General features: G+C 57.5%; 1 protein-coding gene across 1 annotated transcript; it reads left to right on the top strand.

Moving 5' to 3' along the window:
- The first annotated feature begins 46 nt into the window (after positions 1-46).
- SLC4A5 (solute carrier family 4 member 5) lies at positions 47-19479 on the top strand. Its single transcript, XM_039702619.1, has 23 exons — positions 47-176; positions 1599-1759; positions 2558-2713; positions 5593-5688; positions 6603-6658; positions 8580-8737; positions 8823-8910; positions 9057-9211; positions 9758-9901; positions 10295-10469; positions 10797-10930; positions 11036-11307; positions 13631-13692; positions 14163-14363; positions 15092-15205; positions 16335-16496; positions 16984-17162; positions 17273-17345; positions 17471-17539; positions 17949-18122; positions 18552-18713; positions 18959-19026; positions 19207-19479. Exons 1-23 carry the CDS (start codon positions 124-126, stop codon positions 19370-19372), a joined length of 3078 nt encoding a protein of 1025 aa, XP_039558553.1. The 5' UTR covers positions 47-123; the 3' UTR covers positions 19373-19479.
- The last annotated feature ends 1001 nt before the right edge of the window (positions 19480-20480 follow it).

Below are 20480 nucleotides of genomic sequence, written 5' to 3'. Positions count from 1 at the left end.
GCCCTTTGGGGCCATCCCTTCCCGGTTCCAGCGGTTTTTCCCGCAGTGTCCCCGGCCGCGGAACGGCTGCGGTACATCCTGGGGGAGGAGGACGAGCCCCCCAAGCCCACGCTCTTCACGGAGATGGACACGCTGCAGCGCGACGGCGACGACATGGAGTGGAAGGAATCCGCCAGGTGGGCTGGGATCCGGGAACGGGGCGGGAAAATCCCATCCCAAAAGGTCCCACAGGGAGCGGGGCCGGGGAGGGAGCGGGGGATTTGGGGGGTGGGAAAGGAGTTACTGAGCTGGGGGAATGCTGGAAAACGGGGTTTGGGAGGGTTTGAAAAGGGAATATCGGGGAAAAAAGGATATTCCTGAATTGGGGAAATGCTGGAAAATGGATTTTGGGAGGGTTTGAAAATGGAATATCGTGGAATGAGCATCAGGGGAAAAAGGATATTCCTGAATTGGGGAAACGCTGGAAAATGGGATTTGGATTTGAAAAGGGAATATCGGGGAAAAAAGGATATTCCTGAATTGGGGAAATGCTGGAAAATGGGATTTGGGAGGGTTTGAAAAGGGAATATCACGGAATGAGCACTGGGAAAAAAGGGTGTTCCTGAACTGGGGAAACGCTGGAAAATGGGATTTGGGAAATGGAATATCAGGGAATGGGCGTTGTTTATAACAATATTAAAAAAGGACATTCCCGAATCTGGCAAGTGCTGGAAAAATGGATTTTGGGAGGGTTTGAAAATGGAATATCAGGGAATGAGTGTTGAATTTAGGGTGGTTGGAAAAGAATATTCCTGAATTGGGGAAATGCTGGTAAAATGGGATTTTGGGAGGGCTTGAAAATGGTTCCTTGGTTCCAATCTCTGCTCCAGTTCCAAAATGGAATATCAGGGAATGAGTGTTGAATTTAGGGTGGTTGGAAAAGAATATTCCTGAATTGGGGAAATGCTGGTAAAATGGGATTTTGGGAGGGTTTGGAAATGGAATCCCCTTGGTTCCAATCTCTGCTCCAACTCCTCAGATTCTGTTGGTAAAATCCTTAATTTTCCATAAATCCATGTTTATTTCTGCCTTCCCATTCCTTGAAAAGCTTGGAAGGCAAAAAATCAGCATGTGCATTGGGATTTCCATCAGGGAGGGCTGGAGGTTCCCAAATTTCTCCTGATTTTCCAAGCTTGGGACTCTTTATCCTCAGGGCAGCAGCTCCGTGGTGCGAGCACTTAAATCCACAATAAATGGGGAAAAAAGGGATTTCAGGATGTTGGGAGCAGGAGGAATTGGGTGGAACTCAGTGAAGGAATCCCAGGATGCCGATGGCGGCGCAAAGGCGCCGCTGGAGCCGTGGCCCCAATCCCACAGGGACTCGTGCCCCCAATCCATGGATTTGGGTTTCCTGGTGGGACTGGGAGCGTTCCTTCCCCTCCACCACCCTGCAAGCAGCACTTTTGGGAACGACCCCACCAGATCCTCCTCTCCCAGCCGGGATAACGAGTGGGAACCCTGCGAGATTAATTAATCCAGGCCTTCCAAGCAGGGAAACTCCCCAGGAAGGAGAAGCCATTCCCAGACCCTCACACCCGCCCCATCCTGCTCCCTTCCAGGTGGATCAAGTTCGAGGAGAAGGTGGAGGAAGGTGGTGAGAGGTGGAGCAAACCCCACGTGTCCACCCTGTCCCTGCACAGCCTCTTTGAGCTGCGGACGTGCCTGCAGACGGGAACGGTGCTGCTGGACCTGGACGGATACTCCCTGCCCCAAATTATTGGTAGGAGCCCCTGGAGGTTTTTCCCCCCATGTCCTAAAATGGTGGGATGGATTTGAACTCTTTTTTTTTTCCTGAATTTGTCCAGGAATGAGCAAAGGGAGGAGCTGGGAGCCATCAGGTGCTTCCAGAAATGGTTGTGTTGAGGTTCTGGGGGGATCTGAGGTCATTGCTGAAGCAGCAGATTTTGGGGAGGTTTTGGGGGTCATCCCTGGGTCACAGTGGCTGGGTGCTGCAGGTGATGTCATCGAGGAGCAGATTGAGGACATTTTGGGGAGGTTTTGGGGGTCACCGTGGCCGTGTGTTGCAGATTGAGGACGGGACATTTTGGGGACACTTTGGGGAGGTTTTGGGCATCACCATGGCCGTGTGTTGCAGATCCAAGGACGAGACATTTTGGGGACATTTTGGGGGGGATTTGGGGGTCACCATGGCCACGTGTTGCAGATCAAGGACGGGACATTTTGGGGACAGTTTGAGGGGGTTTTGGGGGTCACCATGGCCGTGTGTTGCAGAGTGAGGACAGGACACTTTGGGGACACTTTGGTGGGTTTTGGGGTCACCGTGGCCGCGTGTTGCAGATGATGTCATCGAGAAGCAGATCGAGGACGGGACATTTTGGGGACACTTTGGGGACACTTTGGGTGGGTTTTGGGGTCACCGTGGCCGCGTGTTGCAGACTGAGGGAGGGACACTTTGGGGGGGTTTTGGGGTCACCGTGGCCGTGTGTTGCAGAGTGAGGACAGGACACTTTGGGGACACTTTGGGGAGGTTTGGGGTCACCGTGGCCGCGTGTTGCAGACGATGTCATCGAGAAGCAGATCGAGGAGGGGCTGCTGAAGCCCGAGCTGCGGGAGAAGCTCAGCTACGTCCTCCTGCGCAAGCACCGCCACCAGACCAAGAAGCCGATCCACCGCTCCCTGGCCGACATCGGCAAGTCCGTGTCCTCGGGCACCGGTGAGCCCGCGGGCTGGCCCTGCCAGGGACAGGGCCCGGCGCTGCGACACCACCCGGGGGTGGCGGGAAGGACCCCTGAATTCCTCCCTGGTGGGTTTAGGGGTGGGGGTCAGTGGGAGGTGGGGGAAAAAGAGGGGTTGGGGACAGGGACAGCATTGTGTGACAGGGACAGGGCTGGGTGACAGGGACAGAGCTGAGTGACAGGGACAGGGCTGGGTGACAGGGACAGAGCTGAGTGACAGGGACAGGGCTGGGTGACAGGGACAGAGCTGAGTGACAGGGACAGGGCTGGGTGACAGGGACAGAGCTGAGTGACAGGGACAGGGCTGGGTGACAGGGACAGAGCTGAGTGACAGGGACAGGGCTGGGTGACAGGGACAGAGCTGAGTGACAGGGACAGGGCTGGGTGACAGGGACAGAGCTGAGTGACAGGGACAGGGCTGGGTGACAGGGACAGAGCTGAGTGACAGGGACAGGGCTGGGTGACAGGGACAGAGCTGAGTGACAGGGACAGGGCTGGGTGACAGGGACAGAGCTGAGTGACAGGGACAGGGCTGGGTGACAGGGACAGAGCTGAGTGACAGGGACAGGGCTGGGTGACAGGGACAGAGCTGAGTGACAGGGACAGGGCTGGGTGACAGGGACAGAGCTGAGTGACAGGGACAGGGCTGGGTGACAGGGACAGAGCTGAGTGACAGGGACAGGGCTGGGTGACAGGGACAGAGCTGAGTGACAGGGACAGGGCTGGGTGACAGGGACAGAGCTGAGTGACAGGGACAGGGCTGGGTGACAGGGACAGAGCTGAGTGACAGGGACAGGGCTGGGTGACAGGGACAGAGCTGAGTGACAGGGACAGGGCTGGGTGACAGGGACAGAGCTGAGTGACAGGGACAGGGCTGGGTGACAGGGACAGAGCTGAGTGACAGGGACAGGGCTGGGTGACAGGGACAGAGCTGAGTGACAGGGACAGGGCTGGGTGACAGGGACAGAGCTGAGTGACAGGGACAGGGCTGGGTGACAGGGACAGAGCTGAGTGACAGGGACAGGGCTGGGTGACAGGGACAGAGCTGAGTGACAGGGACAGGGCTGGGTGACAGGGACAGAGCTGAGTGACAGGGACAGGGCTGGGTGACAGGGACAGAGCTGAGTGACAGGGACAGGGCTGGGTGACAGGGACAGAGCTGAGTGACAGGGACAGGGCTGGGTGACAGGGACAGAGCTGAGTGACAGGGACAGGGCTGGGTGACAGGGACAGAGCTGAGTGACAGGGACAGGGCTGGGTGACAGGGACAGAGCTGAGTGACAGGGACAGGGCTGGGTGACAGGGACAGAGCTGAGTGACAGGGACAGGGCTGGGTGACAGGGACAGAGCTGAGTGACAGGGACAGGGCTGGGTGACAGGGACAGAGCTGAGTGACAGGGACAGGGCTGGGTGACAGGGACAGTGCTGTGTGACAGGGACAATGCTGGGTGACAGGGACAGTGCCACCGTTTGGTGACGTCACTGAGTGATGACATCGTTGTGTGATGACATCACTGTGTGAGGGAGAATGTCATTGTGTGGTGACATCACCCTGTGATGACAATGCCATTATATTGTGACATGACCACGTGAGGACAATGGTGCTCTGATGACATCATTGAGTGATGACAGTAGCACTGTGTGATGATGTCACTGTGGGGACAATGGCACCATGTAATGACATCACTGTGGGGACAATGATTGTGCGATGACATCATAATGGGGACAATGTGTGATGATGTCACTGTGGGGACAATGGTGCCACGTGATGATGACATCAGGGTGTGCTGATGACGTCACGGCGTGCTGATGACGTCACGGCTGGGGACAATGGCACCGTGTAGCTCCGGGCGCGGTGCCGCAGACAAATCCGCTCTGGCCGCGGCTGAGCCGCGCTCCCGGCCCTACAAAAGGGGATTGGGGCCGTGCCCGGCTGCTCCCGCGGGTTTGGCGCCAGGTCACGGCCGGGCTGCCCGGGGTTGGTCTGCAGCAGCTCCTGGGAGCATCCCGGCATTCCCACGGGACCCTGCTGTGACATTCATAACGGGATCTTGTCCCCACATTTCCAACAGGACCCTGTCCCGGCATTCCCAATGGGATCCTGCCCGGCATTCCCAACAGGATCCTGTCCCAACATTCCCAACAGGACCCTGCCCGGCATTCCCAATGGGATCCTCCCCGGCATTCCCCAGCTCCTGGGAGCATCCCGGCATTCCCACGGGACCCTGCTGTGACATTCATAACGGGATCTTGTCCCCACATTTCCAACAGGACCCTGTCCCGGCATTCCCAATGGGATCCTGCCCGGCATTCCCAACAGGATCCTGTCCCAACATTCCCAACAGGACCCTGCCCGGCATTCCCAATGGGATCCTCCCCGGCATTCCCATGGGACCCTGCCCGGCATTCCCACGGGACCCTGCCCTGGCATTCCCAATGGGACCCTGCCTGGGTGACAGGGACAGAGCTGAGTGACAGGGACAGGGCTGGGTCCAGCCTAACATTCCCAACAGGACCCTGCCGAGACATTCCCAGTGGGATCCTGCCCTGACATTCCCCAACAGGATCCCGTTCCCACATTCCCAGCGGATCCCACCCGGCATTCCCAATGGGACCCTGCCCGGCATTCCCAATGGGACCCTGTCCTAACATTCCCAACAGGACCCTGCCGAGACATTCCCAGTGGGATCCTGCCCTGACATTCCCCAACAGGATCCCGTTCCCACATTCCCAGCGGGATCCCACCCCCACATTCCCGGCGGATCCCATCCCCACATTCCCAGCGGATCCCGTCCCCACATTCCCGGCGGGATGCCCCTGCCCCTCTCACCCCCTCTCCTCTCCTCTCTCTCCCCAGCCCGCAGCCCCGTGCGGGGCCCGGCCGCCGGCGCCGCCTTCCACCGCTCCACCGAGGACCTGCGGCTGCGGCAGAGCGCCAGCTACGGCCGCCTGCGTGAGTGGGGCATGGATTCAGACATCCCAGGGCCCAGACATCCTCCCTGGGGCACCCCGAGTCCCCTGGGGCACCCCTGAGTCCCCTGGGACCCCAAACATCCTCCCTGGGGCACCCCCGAGTCCCCTGGGGCACCCCCGAGTCCCCTGGGACCCCAGACATCCTCCCTGGGGCACCCCGAGTCCCCTGGGACCCCAAATCACGCCTTGGCACAACAAATGATTCACTGCAACACCAAATCATTCCCTGGGACACCACATCGTTCCCTGAAACACCAATTAATTCCCTGCAACACCAAATGACTCCCTGGAACACCAAATTCCCAGCCCCAGGGGCAGGGTGGGAGGTTCAAATGAGGTCCCACCGTCCCAGAAGTGCAGCAGGGAGTTTGGGATGAGCGAGGGTGCTGCTGTGGGGTGCAGGAAGACATTCCTTGGGATCTTTAGGGAGGGAAGGATCGGCGCTTGGAAGAGGGAGGGAATCCTAAAAGCTTGCTTGGCTGGGAGAGGCCAGCTGGGAGATCCCAAAGGAGCCCTGGTTTGTGTGGCTGGGACTGGAAATGATCCCATTTAGGGAGTTTTGGGATCATTAGGGTAGGAAAGGCCCTCTGAGATCATGGAGCACCACGAGGTCCCCAAGTGCCACATCCAGGCAGTTTCTGGACCCTTCCAGGGATGGGGACTCCATCCCTGCCCCGTGGCAGCCTTTCCATCATTCACAGGAGGGAATTCCCCAATTCCCAGGTTTTCGCAGCGCTGCTGCTGCTGTGCACGCCCAGACACCACCACCAATATTTTATTTCTTTGCACAAGTCCTCCCCTCGGGGTTTCCTCCTGGCACCTGGGCTGGCTTTTCCCAGCAGGTTTCCTCCTGGCACCTGGAGATTTCCTCACCATTCCCTCCCTCCCCTCCAGGTCACGCCCAGAGCCGGAGCATGAACGACATCTCGGACACACCAAGCACTGACCAGGTACCCAAAATCCCAAATCCCAAACCCCACCACGATCCCTGCTGGGCTCGGGGGCTGTCGGGTCCATGTGAGCCGTGGCTGGGTCGATACCCGCACAAATTCCTAATTAGGGCAGTTAATTGCTCTATTGATCCCTGGGGGAAGCTGCCCCAGAGGTGACACCTGCGCTCCCAGCACGGAATTTGGGACGAGCCAGGAGCCCAAATCCATCAGGGTGGGGCAAAAATTCCCTCCAGATCTGCAGGGAGCTGCTTGGAAGTGAAGGGATCCTAAAAGATCCTAAAGGGAGAGGGTGGCAAATCCCATCTGAGCTCTTGGGACTCAGCTCTGGGGTGAGGGGCTGGGATTTGGGGTGGGATCTGGTTTTTCTGAGGGTTTCCCAATGCAAAGCTCAACCCTGAGGCCCTGGGGGGCTTTTCCTTCTGGGATTGCTTCCCAGGAGGAGCTGGGAAGCAGCTCCCAGCTTGGGATCAGTGGGATTTTGTCCCGTTCCCATTCCAGACTCTTTTTCTGGGAATGGTTGGTTCCTTGTATGCGCCTTGCTTTGTTTCTGTTCCTGATTTCACCATGAACCAAAGGCAGAATGGGTTTTTAGGGGATGGGATGGGAGAACGGCTTGCTTTGGGTTTTTAGGGGATGGGATGGGAGAACAGCTTGCTTTGGGTTTTTAGGGGATGGGATAGTAACTTGCTTTGGATTTTTAGGGGATGGGTTGGGACAGTAACTTGCTTTTCCCCCGGGATATCCTCCAATGGGTTTTTAGGGGATGGGATGGGAGAACAGCTTGCTTTGGGTTTTTAGGGAATGGGATAGGATGGGATAGTAACTTGCTTTGGGTTTTTAGGGGATGGGTTGGGATAGTAACTTGCTTTTCCCGTGGGATGTCCTCGCTGGGCTTACCTGGGGTGATGCACTTTAGGGAAGTCCTAACACAATAAATAATGTTTTATTTCCTTGGATTTCATGGCTGGAAATCCAGGTTCTGCAGGGAGCCACAGGGCAGGGACACCACGAAGGTTTCCAGGTCACCTCCCCAAATGACTCCACCCTGGTGCCCAGTCAGGAACCCCAAATATCCCCCCAGCAGTGGGGTGCGGAGGGTTAATCCCAAAATATGCAAAGCATTTAGGTTTAATCACCCTATTAGGCCCACTACAAAGGGACTTTTTAAGTGTTACATGAAGCTTAGTGGCCACTGGTAACTCCTGCTCTTATTCCAGCAGAACTGGGGGAGTTGCTTTATTATTATTATGATTTTTTTCTTTTTTTCCATTTGGATTAGAGGATTAGGAGGGGCGAGGCGGCTGCCCAGCTCACATGCCTGCCCTCATGCTGCCATATAGATTATCATAACTCCCTGCCCGGCTGCCTATTGAACCCTCTGAGGCTGGAATGAAAAGAGCTGCAGGGGAGAAGAGACCTGGCCATAAATCCACACATGAGGTTTTCCTCCTCCCGTTATTTGTTCCGCCCCGGGAGCGGGGCTGGGGAGGAAGGAGGCACAAAAACCTCCCCGTGCAGGGCTTCAGGGGGTTCTGTGCCCTAAGGGGCTGCAAATAAACTCCAAAAATGTTCCTGGCTCGCTGCAGCACCCCTGGGGTTGGCTCAGGTTTTCCACAGGGGATTTCAGGGAGTTTTCCTTGCGGAGAGCCCAGGAGAGCAAAACCAAACGCTGCTGGTTGGGTTGTGGAGCCCTGGGGGTGCAGTTTAGTCTCGGTTTTAGCCACATTTCTGAAGAAATTTGGCTTTTTTTCCTGGCTGATTCCCAGGTGTGGCTCCTCAGTTCTCACCTCTGGGAGTCCTGGGACAGCCAGAGGTGAAATCTTGGAGCCTGAGGCTCCAACTTGGGTGGGAAAAAAACAAGGGAGAAAAGCCAAATTTTGGCAACCGCCCCCTTCCTCGATCTTGTCTTTGCCAACAGCTGAAGAACAAGTTCATCAAGAAGATCCCCAAGGACGCCGAGGCCTCCAACGTGCTGGTGGGGGAGGTGGAGTTCCTGGAGAAGCCCTTCGTGGCCTTCGTGCGGCTGCTGCAGGCCACCATGCTGGGGGGGGTGACCGAGGTGCCCGTCCCCACCAGGTGAGCGCCGTGCCCGGGCGCGTCCTGAGGGGCCTGGTGGCACCCCAGCTCCAAGGTGGCCCACACGGCTCCTGTCCCTCCCCAGGTTCCTCTTCATTCTCCTCGGCCCGGCGGGAAAAGCCAAGTCCTACAGCGAGATCGGCAGGGCCATCGCCACTCTCATGGTGGACGATGTGAGTGGAGGCCGCCCCAGCCCTCCTGTGGCACCCCCGACTCAAAACCCAGCAAAAATAGCAATTCCCACCTTCTCACCCCAAAAATGGAGATTGAAACCCCCAGGAGGGCGTGGGGCTGAGCCCTGTCCTGTGTGCACCCCCAGCTCTTCAGCGACGTTGCCTACAAGGCCCGCGACAGGGAGGACCTGATCGCCGGCATCGACGAGTTCCTGGACGAGGTCATCGTCCTCCCGCCCGGCGAGTGGGACCCCAACATTCGGATTGAGCCCCCCAAAAAAGTGCCCTCGGCTGAGAAGAGGTGGGTGGGGCTGCACAGCCCTGTGGCCAGTTCTGGGGGTGAAGAGCCTTGCTTGGTTCAGCCCTGGACGTAACCCCTCCAGATGTTCCAGCAGCGCTGGGTTTGATCCCAGCTCGGCTCAGAGCCGTTTCCACTCTCCTGGGACAGCTTTTACTGGGACGTGACCCAGGAGTTGAACTGGATGATCCTTGAGTCCCTCCCAACCCAATCCCACCCAACCCAACCCAACCAACCCAACCCAACCAACCCAACCCAACCCAACCCAACCCAACCCATGGCTCCACGAATTGACCAAACCCAGCTCTGGATCTGACCAAATTTGCCCCAAAACCAAGCTCAGAGCTGCACCACGGCCTTGGCCATGGTCCTCACGCCGGTGGTGCCCGTTCAGTGGTGCCAGACCGAGTCTGAGGTGGTGCCAATCTGGCAGTGCCAATCTGACGGTGCTGATCTGGTGGTGCCAATCTGGTGGTGCTGATGTGGCAGTGCCAATCCGGTGGTGCCCATCCAGCCGTGCCCATCCGGCGGTGCCCATCCTTCCTGCAGGAAGTCGGTGTTCTCGCTGAACGAGGTGGGGCAGATGAACGGCGCGGCCGGCGGGGCGGGCGCCGGGGGCGGCGGCGGCGGCAGCGATGATGGGGAGATGCCCGAAGTCCACGAGATTGGGGAGGAGCTGGCCTGGACTGGCAGGTGAGCCAGAGCCACCCCAAAACCCTCCAGAACGTGCCAGGATCCATCAGCGTCTCCCGTGGGCTCATCCTGGGGTGTCCTGGGGCTCCGAGGGGGGAAGTCCTGGTGGGATCAGGTTTTTGTCAGCACCAGGCCTGTTTATGTGTCTGTACATAAATGATATTTATGTATCCATGTTTGTAAATCTCCCAGCCGGCCAGAGCAGCTCTGGACCCCCAGAAGTGCCCAAGGCCAGGCTGGTCGGGGCTTGGAGCAGCCCGGGACAGTGGGAGGTGTCCCTGCCTGGGACTTGGGGTGTTAGGGCACCTCCCAACCCAAACCTGCCCAGGACTCCGCGATTCTGTTTGCTGGAAGTCACCAGGTCTGGGTGTCACCTGGGCGGTGTCTCCGCAGGTTTTGTGGTGGCCTCTACCTGGATATCAAGAGGAAGCTGCCCTGGTTCCCCAGCGACTTCTACGAGGGTTTCCATATCCAGTCCATCTCCGCCATCCTCTTCATCTACCTGGGCTGCATCACCAACGCCATCACCTTCGGGGGGCTGCTGGGGGACGCCACCGACAACTACCAGGTGTGGCCCAGGTGTCACCGGCTTGGGGACAGCCAGGGATGGGATGGGATCCATGGGAGGGGATGGGATCCATGGGATGGGATGGGATGGGATGGGATGGGATGGGATGGGATGGATTTCACCCCACTTGTGCCATGCCAGCCTTCCGGGGATGGACATTCTCTGCCAGGTGGGACTGGCAGCCCCGAAGGCTGGAATCCCTCCCTGGCAATGCCAGGGGCAATGGGGCATGGTCCCAGCCATCCCTCAGCCCCATCTCCATCGCGGGGTCCGTGGGGACGTGGTGTGGCCTGCACCCCCATAATGCCACCTCTGCTCCGTCCCCAGGGGGTCATGGAGAGCTTCCTGGGCACGGCCATGGCCGGCTCCATGTTCTGCCTCTTCGCCGGGCAGCCCCTCATCATCCTCAGCAGCACCGGCCCCATCCTCATCTTCGAGAAGCTGCTCTTCGACTTCAGCAAGTGAGTGCTGGGCCACCCCAGGGGACAGCAGGGCCTGTCCCCACGGGGTGGGGCGTGTCCCCAGCACCCAGCTGATCTCACAGGGCCGCGTGTCCCCTCTTCCAGAGGCAACGGGATCGACTACATGGAGTTCCGCCTGTGGATCGGGCTGCACTCGGCCCTGCAGTGCCTTATCCTGGTGGCCACCGACGCCAGCTTCATCATAAAGTACATCACGCGCTTCACCGAGGAGGGCTTCTCCACCCTCATCAGCTTCATCTTCATCTACGACGCCATCAAGAAGATGATCGGCGCCTTCAAGTACTACCCCATCAACTCGGACTTCAAGCCCGACTACGTGACCATGTACAAGTGCGAGTGCGTCGCCCCCGACCCAGGTGAGTTCACCCCGGGGCCGCCGGGGCAGGAGCCGGGGGTGGGGGGGTCCTGGCGTGGATCAGTCCTGGCCCAGGACGTGGGAGGAGCTGCCCAGGCTGCAGAGACCTGGAGCTCATCGTCCTCCTCCGAGGGGGTTGTGGAGATGGAGGAAGAGCCTTGTCCCTCCTGGATGAACTTCCTGGACACAGAGTCAGGATCTCAGCCTGGAGCAGCCAGACCTGGATGGATCAGGAGGAATTATGGAAGAAAGAAAAGGACATTTTGGGTCATTCCGGCCTGCTGCCGATGGAAACTGAATCTCCAGGGAAGACCTGGAGTGGTTCTGTGCTCTGCAGTGCCTGGGACACCCCGCGGTGTCCAGCTGGCTGTGGAAACCTCCATGGACCATTTCCCTTCTTTTTCCACTCCTTTCCCAAAAGGAGAGGCCAGCTGGCTCTGAGCAGAAGGTCCTTCCGTGGTTTTGCTCTTGGGCAGACGTCCTGGATGATCCCAGATCCGAACTGTGGAGCTCAGACGCTCCTGGAAGGGAGCGGAGACGGCTTCGGGCTGCTCTGCCAGGAGCTGAATTCATGCCAAAAATCCAAATTTGGGGGAGCACCAGCTGCAGCCATGGGAGACTGCCAGTGGGTGGAGGTGAAGATGGATGAAGGTGATGGTGGATGAAGATGATGATGGATGAAGATGGTGGATGAAGGACACGGTGGATGAAGATGATGGTTGATGAAGCTGATGGTGAAGTTCTGCCCATCTCCTTCCTTCAAGAGGAGCACCCAAGACCCTCCACCCAACATCTGCCACTCCAAGGGGAGCTCTCACCCCGTGGCCCCGCAGCCATCGGGTTGGATTTTGCATTTTCCCTCAACTCCTGCTCGTCCAGCCCTCCGTGAGCACCGAGACCCCCGAGCAGCCCCAGCACCAATTCCTGCCCCAAACCTGACCCGAGAGCGCAGCCGGAGCCCCCAGAGCCGGAACCCCCGGACGGAGCCGCGAGCGCCCCGGGAGGAGCCTGCACCCCCAGGGAGGTCTCCCCCTTCTCCAAGCCCCCACCCCCAGCAGCCCAGAGGCGTCTGCCCCCCAATCCCTGCTCCCACTCCTCGCCCGCTGCCCGGGGCAGCTGTGTCCAGGCTGGATTTAAAATCCCTCTAGAAATGATGTTTACTTCCCCCTCCATCCTTAATTTTTTTTTTTAATTCTCCCTTTTTTCCACCCCTGCTGATTTTTGATTATTATAACTGATTTGTCCCATATTTGTCTCTGCTGCACACATCAATTGGGGCTGATTTCAATCTCAAGTGAGTATCGCCTTCTAAATATTAAAACTATTTTAATATTTGATACTCTCCCCCCACGGGGGGGTTCCCTTGTTATTTTTTTTCCCCTGTATTTGACTTTTCTCTCTCTCTAAAAAGGTTTGTGTCGAGCCCTTAGGGCTCCTCTCTTTAACCCCACCGGTGCCGTGCCGCCCTTTAAAGGCGTAGAAACCCCAAAATAGGGTTTGTGGCAAAAGAAAAGGTTGTGGAGGAGAGAAATGAGAACAAAGCTGATGTTTTTAGGGCTGGGCTCTGTCCTAACCCAGCCTCTCCTTCATTAACCCCCGGCGCCGGGGCTGGAGGCGGCGGCTGAAATTCCCACTTGGCGAAGAGGATGGAAGAGGGGGGCAGCAAAGCTGTCCTGGAATTCCCCAATTCCCCAGTTCCCTCTTTTAGGGGCACCCCGAGAGAGCCCGGGGGTGCTCCCGGAGCTGCGGAGCTGCGTCGCCTGAAGAGCCAAGGAGGAGAAGGTGCCGGGGCCCGGAAAGACGGAATTCTGCACCGATGACACCAAAACACCCCCAAACCATTAAAAAAAATAGAATAATAATTTTAAAAAGGCAAATTCGGTGTGATTTGGGGTGATTTGGGTGCCACCTCTCCAAAAAAAAAAGCCACCCCCAGGGCGCTTTTCCCAGCCTTCCACCCCGGTGGTTTTGAGTCCACCCCACTCCTGGCGGCTTCCCTGGGAAGCTCCTGGAAATGTTAGGATCTGGGAAGCTCCTGGAAATGTTAGGAACTGGGGAGCTCCTGGAAATGTTAGGATGTGGGAAGCTCCTCAAAAGCCCCCTGGCCTGGCCCTCGCCAGCCCCGCAGGGAGAAGCCGCCGCGGGAGCCGCCGCGTCCTCCCCGGCGCGTGGGATTAATCAGGGAGGAGTTAGAAAAGGGGCATTTGCCCCCAAAATGCCGGGCCGGCGATCCCTGCGGGCTCAGCAGGTGGAGCCCAGCTGGGTTTAGCCCCAAAAGGTCGGGTTTAACCCCAAAGCCTCAATAACCGACTCCTCTCCCGCAGCCAACGCGACCTTGTTCGATGCTTCAGCGCCAGTGGCACCCAACACCACTAACGTGTCTCTGGTAAGGGCTGGGATCTGCCCGTCCCTGGGAAATCTGGGATCAGGGAGGGGGATCGGGGGGTTCCAGCTCCCAGAGCGGCATGGCCAGCGAGGGGAACTCAAATTTGGGTTCCCAGCAGCACCAAATCCACGCTTTGTGCCCCCAAAACTCTGGAAATTTGACTTTCTTTGTGTGCTGAAACAGCTCAAACTGCTCTTTTTGGGGGTTTGAGCAGGAAATGTCTTTTTTTTGCAAGTTGTAGTTGCTAAAAACACTGATTTTGATCAGTTCAGTTGTGATATCCCATTATTCTTGCACAATGTGATCCAAAAAGTACAAATTTGGGGGTTGGACAGGAAATTTCCCTTTCTTTCCACACTGCACCTTAAAAATGCCAATTTTGCTGGATTTGGGGTGAAATTCCCCCTTCACTGCACACCACAGTAATTCCAGATTTTGCTAATTTTGCTTTTCTCGGGCTCTCTCGCCAGTCCAATGCTCTCAACCTCACAGCTCTGGACTGGACCCAGCTGAGCAAGAAGGAATGTCTCAAATACGGCGGCAGCTTAGTGGGAAAATCCTGCAAATTCGTGCCCGACCTGGCCCTCATGTCCTTCATCCTCTTCTTTGGCACCTACTCCATGACCCTGACCCTGAAAAAATTCAAATTCAGCCGCTACTTCCCCACCAAGGTAAGGAAAAAACCAGATTCTGCCAGATCCTTTCCCAAAATGAGGGGAAACGGGAGCTGCCGGGAGGTTTGGGTGGAGGCAGAGAACTCCAGGAGAAGAAATCCCTGTTTTTAGGAGGATTTGGCCACAATTGGGGTCCCCCCTGAGGTTTTAGTCTCTAATTTTTGGAATTCTGTGAGGTTTTTCTGGCGTCCTCCTCTCCGAACTGGAGCTGGGTTAATGGGTGGACAATTAATGAACAAGAACTTGTAGGACCATGGATGAGGAATGGGTGGGATGGTGCCACCCACAGGGAAGTGGTCACTGACCCACAGCCCGATGGACATCAGTGACCAGTGGTGACCAGGGCGCCCTGTCAGGGCCAGCCTTAATTAATGTGTTCATTAACGATGGAAATGAAGGGGTCAAGGGACCCTTGGGACATTTGCAAGTGACACCAAGGGACAATCCTGGAGGATGGGGACATCCACAGAGACCTGCACAAGCTCCCTTCCCACCCCATTAATCCCATTCCCACCCTATTAATTACCCTTCCCACCCCATTAATTACCCTTCCCACCCCATTAATCCCATTCCCACCCCATTAATTACCCTTCCTACCCCATTAATAACCCTTCCCACCCCATCAATTACCCTTCCCACCCCATTAATTCTCCTTCCACCCCATTAATTACCCTTCCCACCCCGTTAATCCCCTTTCCAACCCCGTTTCCCTGTCTTGGCTCCAGGTCAGGGCTTTCATTGCTGATTTTTCCAATGTCTTCTCCATCCTGCTCTTCTGTGGAGTGGACGCCTGTTTCGGACTGGACACCCCCAAACTCCACATCCCCAGTATCATCAAGGTTCGGCCTCCCCTCCCCTCCTCTCCCACGCTCTTTTTCCAGGTTTTTTTGGGAATTTCGCAGCTCCAGGCACTGTCTTAAAAGCTACTTCGACTTTTCTAACAATATTCTAATTTTCTGACTTTCTTTACTCTCTTTTTTGTTGTTTTTCCTCTCTTTTTTGTTTTCCCTCCTTTTTTTCCCATTTTTCCTCCCTTTTTTGCCGTTTTTCCTCCCTTTTTGCCGTTTTCCCCTCCCTTTCCCCTCTCTCCCACCCCGACCTGCAGCTCCGTAAGCTCATTAGCGATTTCTCCATCTTTATGTCCATACTAATGTTTGTGGGGCTGGATGTGCTTTTCGGACTCAACACCCCAAAGCTCCAAGTGCCTACTGACTTCAAGGTAAAACCCCAAAATTCCACAAAACCCCATTCTGGAAGGATTCCTTCTCCCCCAGCCAGGGGCTGATGTGGGGATCCTGGTGAGGATCCCAATGGGGATCCCAGTGTGGAACCCTAATGGAAATCCCAAAGAGGATCTCAATGGGGACCCCAATGGAGATCCCACTGTGGATTCCAATGGGGATCCCAATAAAAACCCCAATGGGGATCCCAATGTGGAACCCAAATGGAAATCCCAATAAGGATCCCAGTGAGGATCCCAATGAGGACCCCAGTGGGGATCCCAATAGAAACCCCAAGGAGGATCTCAATAAGGATCCCAGTAACAATCCAGTGACAATCCCAATGGGGATACCAATGGAATCCCAGTGAAGATCCCAGTGGGGATCCCAGTGGAAATCCCAATAATGATCCAGTGATGATCCCCATGAAGATCCCAATGGGGATCCCAATGAAATCCCAATGGGATCTGGGGGCAGTCTGGGAAAGGATCCCAGTAACAATCCAGTGACAATCCCAATGGGGATACCAATGGAATCCCAGTGAAGATCCCAGTGGGGATCCCAGTGGAAATCCCAATAATGATCCAGTGACAATCCCCATGAAGATCCCAGTGAAATCCCAATGAGGATCTGGGGGCAGTCTGGGGCACAGGATTTAGGACGGATCCGGGATGGGGTTGTCCCCAAACGCCACCCCCTGGGTTCTCCCAGCCCGTGGCCGAGGTCCCGACCCCGCTGTCCTCCCCAGCCCACGCGCGTGGACCGGGGCTGGTTCGTGTTCCCCTTCGGGAAGAACCCGTGGTGGGTGTACCTGGCCAGCGCCCTGCCCGCCCTGCTGGTCACCATCCTCATCTTCATGGACCAGCAGATCACGGCCGTCATCGTCAACAGGAAGGAGCACAAGCTGAGGGTGAGAGCCCTGGGGGCCCCCCACATCACCCAGGGCCCCCCCGGAGCACCCAGCTTTGGGGTGGGTTTGGGGGTTTGCCCTGGCTCCAGTGGGGGCTGCCCCTGGCCTCGGGCAGCTGCGGGTTTGGGGTGAGGGAGGGCCTGGGGGTGAAGTTCTGTGGGTAACGGGGTGCAGGGGGTGAAATGGGGTGGCACTGGGTGCCCCATATCCATCTGGGGGACATCGCAGTGCCACCAGGTGTTTTGGGGTGACACTGGGTGCCCCATATCCATCTGGGGGACATCGCAGTGCCACCAGGTGTTTTGGGGTGACACTGGGTGCCCCATATCCATCTGGGGGACATCGCAGTGCCACCAGGTGTTTTGGGGTGACACTGGGTGCCCCATATCCATCTGGGGGACATCGCAGTGCCACCAGGTGTCCCGTATCAGTGTGGGGTGATATGGGGTGCCAGCCCCACTGCAGAGCCCCCCGTGCTGTGTTGCAGAAGGCAGCCGGGTACCACCTGGACCTCTTCTGGGTGGGCATCCTGATGGCCGTGTGCTCCTTCATGGGGCTGCCCTGGTACGTGGCCGCCACCGTCATCTCCATCGCCCACATCGACAGCCTCAAGATGGAGACCGAGACCAGCGCCCCGGGGGAGCAGCCCCAGTTCCTGGGGGTCAGGTGGGCCTGAGGGGTCCTGGAGCTGGGGGGACATCAGGGCTGTCAGTCCCCTTCCCACTGGTGGTTCCTGGGGGGTTCCTCGGGCTGACCCTGCTCCTGTCCCCCTCCAGGGAGCAGAGGGTCACCGGCATCATCGTCTTCGTGCTGACGGGCATTTCGGTTTTCCTGGCTCCGATCCTGAAGGTAAAATTCCCGCTCCCCCTCCCTGCAGAGCTCTGGGGACACGGGGCCAGGAGCTGGATCCTGTCCCTGTCCCGGGGAGGGGCTCTGCCTGCCCTGGGTCAGGCCTTGGTGTTCCCTGTTCCCAGTACATCCCCATGCCGGTGCTCTACGGGGTCTTCCTCTACATGGGCGTGGCGTCGCTCAACGGGATCCAGGTGAGTGCCCTTCCTCCTCGGCATCCTCCTCATCCTCATCCTTCTCATCCTCATCTTCTCCGTCCTCCTTCTCCTCATCCTCCTCCTCATTCTCCTCCCTGTCCTCTTCCTCCTCCTCCTCACTGAGCACAGACTGTCCCACACTGGCTCCCAAAGGATTTTTACTCCCAAATTTCCACCCCTGGGAAAGCAGATACCCAAAACCCTCTGAGAAACCCAAAAAGCCTGGAAATTCCCCATTTTGGGGGGAATAAAAGAGGCTTTTCCTGGGCAGCCTGTGGGGTGGGGCTGAGGATTAACCCCGGGCAGTTTTAGGAGCAGTTCAAGCTCTTGCTCCATTTTGGGGCTAAAGGAGGGTTTTTCTGTGGGGTGGGGCTGAGGATTAACCCAGGCCTCCCTCCCTGGGCAGTTTTGGGATCGCTGCAAGCTCTTCCTGATGCCAGCCAAGCACCAGCCCGACTACGTGTTCCTGCGGCACGTCCCGCTGCGCCGCATCCACCTCTTCACCCTGGTGCAGATCGTCTGCCTGGCCGTGCTCTGGATCCTCAAATCCACCGTGGCCGCCATCATCTTCCCCGTCATGGTAATCCCATCCTTGCTCCAAAGGCTTTCTTTGGGATTTAATGGAATTTTTGGCATGGTTCCACCATGGCCAACATCACGTTCTCCATCATGGTAATCCCATCCTCCCGTGCTCTGGATCCTCAAATCCACCGTGGCCGCCATCATCTTCCTCGTCATGGTAATCCCATCCTTGCTCCAAAGGCTTTCTTTGGGATTTAATGGAATTTTTGGCATGGTTCCACCATAGCCAACATCATGGTAATCCCATCCTTGACACAAAGGGTTTATTTGGGATTTTTGGTGTGGTCCCACCATGGCCGCCATCATCTTCCCTGTCATGGTAATTCCATCCTTGGTACAAAGGGTTTTTTGGGATTTAAGGGGTTTTTGGCTTGGTGGTCACCACCAGATCTTGGCTTGAGATGCTCCTGGACCTCTCCCCTGTCAGATCTTGGCCCTGATCCTGGTGAGGCGGCTCCTGGATTTCGTCTTCTCCCAGCACGACCTGGCCTGGATCGACAACATCATCCCTGAGAAGGAGAAGAAGAAGGAGGATGACAAGAAGAAGAAGAAGAAAGGCAACAAAGGCGACAGCAGCAGCGACGAGGAGGTGAGCACAGGGTCACCAGGGGCTCCCCAGGACAGCGGGGACATCCCAGAGCTGGGGAGGGACAATTCCCACTGGGAATTGGGATGAAGGATTGGATTCCTGGTGGGATTCTGGCCCAGGAAAGGCAGAAGTGGTGATTTTGGTCCCAGAAAGGCAGAATTGATGATTTTGGCCCAGGATGCAGCGGGGTCCCAGGAGGATTTTTGGGGTCACCTGGGGAGGGTTTCAGCTGCGTGTCCCCCCAGGAAAGAGGGCCTCCACCTGGAGCTCTGCGTTCCGACTCCTCCCCGAACGGCTCGGACATGGATCGCAGGTAACCGGGACCCCTCCCCATCCCCATCCCGGGGGGGAACTTTGGGATCCTCCCGGCTGCTGCTCCAATCCATAAAAAGCTCCAAGTCTCCAGGCAGCAGCAGCCCCGGGGGGGTTTGGGGCGGGTTTGGGGCAGGGGCAGCCCCCCGGCTGCTCACCCCCCTCTCCCTGCTGCCCCCAGCATCACCCTGCACCTGAAGATCTCGTGCCCGTCGTCGCCCGCCTTTAACTACTCCCGCAGCCCCCTCTGCGCCGTGCCCCAGGTGAAGATCGAGATGGAGTCGGACTACGAGGACAGCGACACCGAGAAGGCCCCGCGGGACATGGGCAGCGAGACCACGCTATAGCCCCCGCCCGCGGGACCCTCCCTAATTTACACCTGGACAGGCAGACAGCGCCGCGCTCGTGTACGGAGAGGGAAACGGGGCGGGACGCGCCCCACGCAGGCGGCCCCGGCGGCTCTCAGGGTCCCACACCCCGCTGCATTTCAGGGTCCTGAACCCCAGTGGATTTCAGGGTCCTGCACCCCGGTGCATTTCAGGGTCCCGCACCCCGGTGCATTTCAGGGTCCTGAACTCTGATGCATTTCAGGGTCCTGCACCCCGGTGCATTTCAGGGTCCTGCACCCCGGTGCATTTCAGTCCCACACCCTCGTGCATTTTAGGGTCCTGCACCCCGGTGGATTTCAGGGTCATAAACCCCAGTGGATTTTAGGGTCTTGCGCCCCAGTGGGTTTTAGGGTCGCACGCCCTGGCAGATTTTAGGGTGGCGTGCTCCAGAATTCCCTCTCTTCCCACTGGGCAAAGGCAACGCCGCTGGCGGCAAAACGGGGCCGGAAAGGTGGGATCGGTGATTTTGGCACAGGAGAGGTGGAAATGGTGATTTTGGCACAGGAAGGAGGAAGCACCTGGGATGGGGAGGAGAAGGAAGAAGAACAGAAGGATGGGGATGAAGAAGAGGAAGCTCCTGGGATGAGGAGGAGGAGGCAGGATGGAGAGGAGCCGGTGCCCGGGGAGGGAAGGGAAGGAGGAGCAGCTCAGGGGGAAGGGCTTTGCCACTTGAGGGCAACAACTGTGCAGTGAATGGGGCCTTGGCTCCTGCAGGGATCAGGAACAGTCCCTGAGGGAACTGGGAATGGTTTGTGATTGGAGTCAGGAATGGTTCCTGGAGGAGACGGGAGTGGTTTCTGCAGAGAACTGGGAATGGTTCCTGAGGGAGTCAGGGATGGTTCCTGAAGGAGTCAGGGATGGTTCCTGAGGGAATTGGGAATGGTTCCTGAGGGAGTCAGGGATGGTTCCTGAGGGAATCCAGGCTGGTTTCCACAGGGAAATGGGAACAGTGGCTGCAGTGAAGCCCTTTGGTCGCCCACCCCACATCCCCACCCCTCACCTGTGCCAGGAACAGCCCCACCCCCCCTGCAGCCCTTCCCTCCCCGGAGGAGCCCCTGATGGGGAC

Source organism: Passer montanus, unplaced genomic scaffold (genome assembly GCF_014805655.1).
Source record: "Passer montanus isolate IOZ18808 unplaced genomic scaffold, ASM1480565v1 scaffold158, whole genome shotgun sequence".
Lineage (NCBI taxonomy): Eukaryota > Metazoa > Chordata > Aves > Passeriformes > Passeridae > Passer > Passer montanus.
Note: the sequence above shows the minus strand (reverse complement) of the source record. Positions and strands in the feature narration are given on the sequence as shown.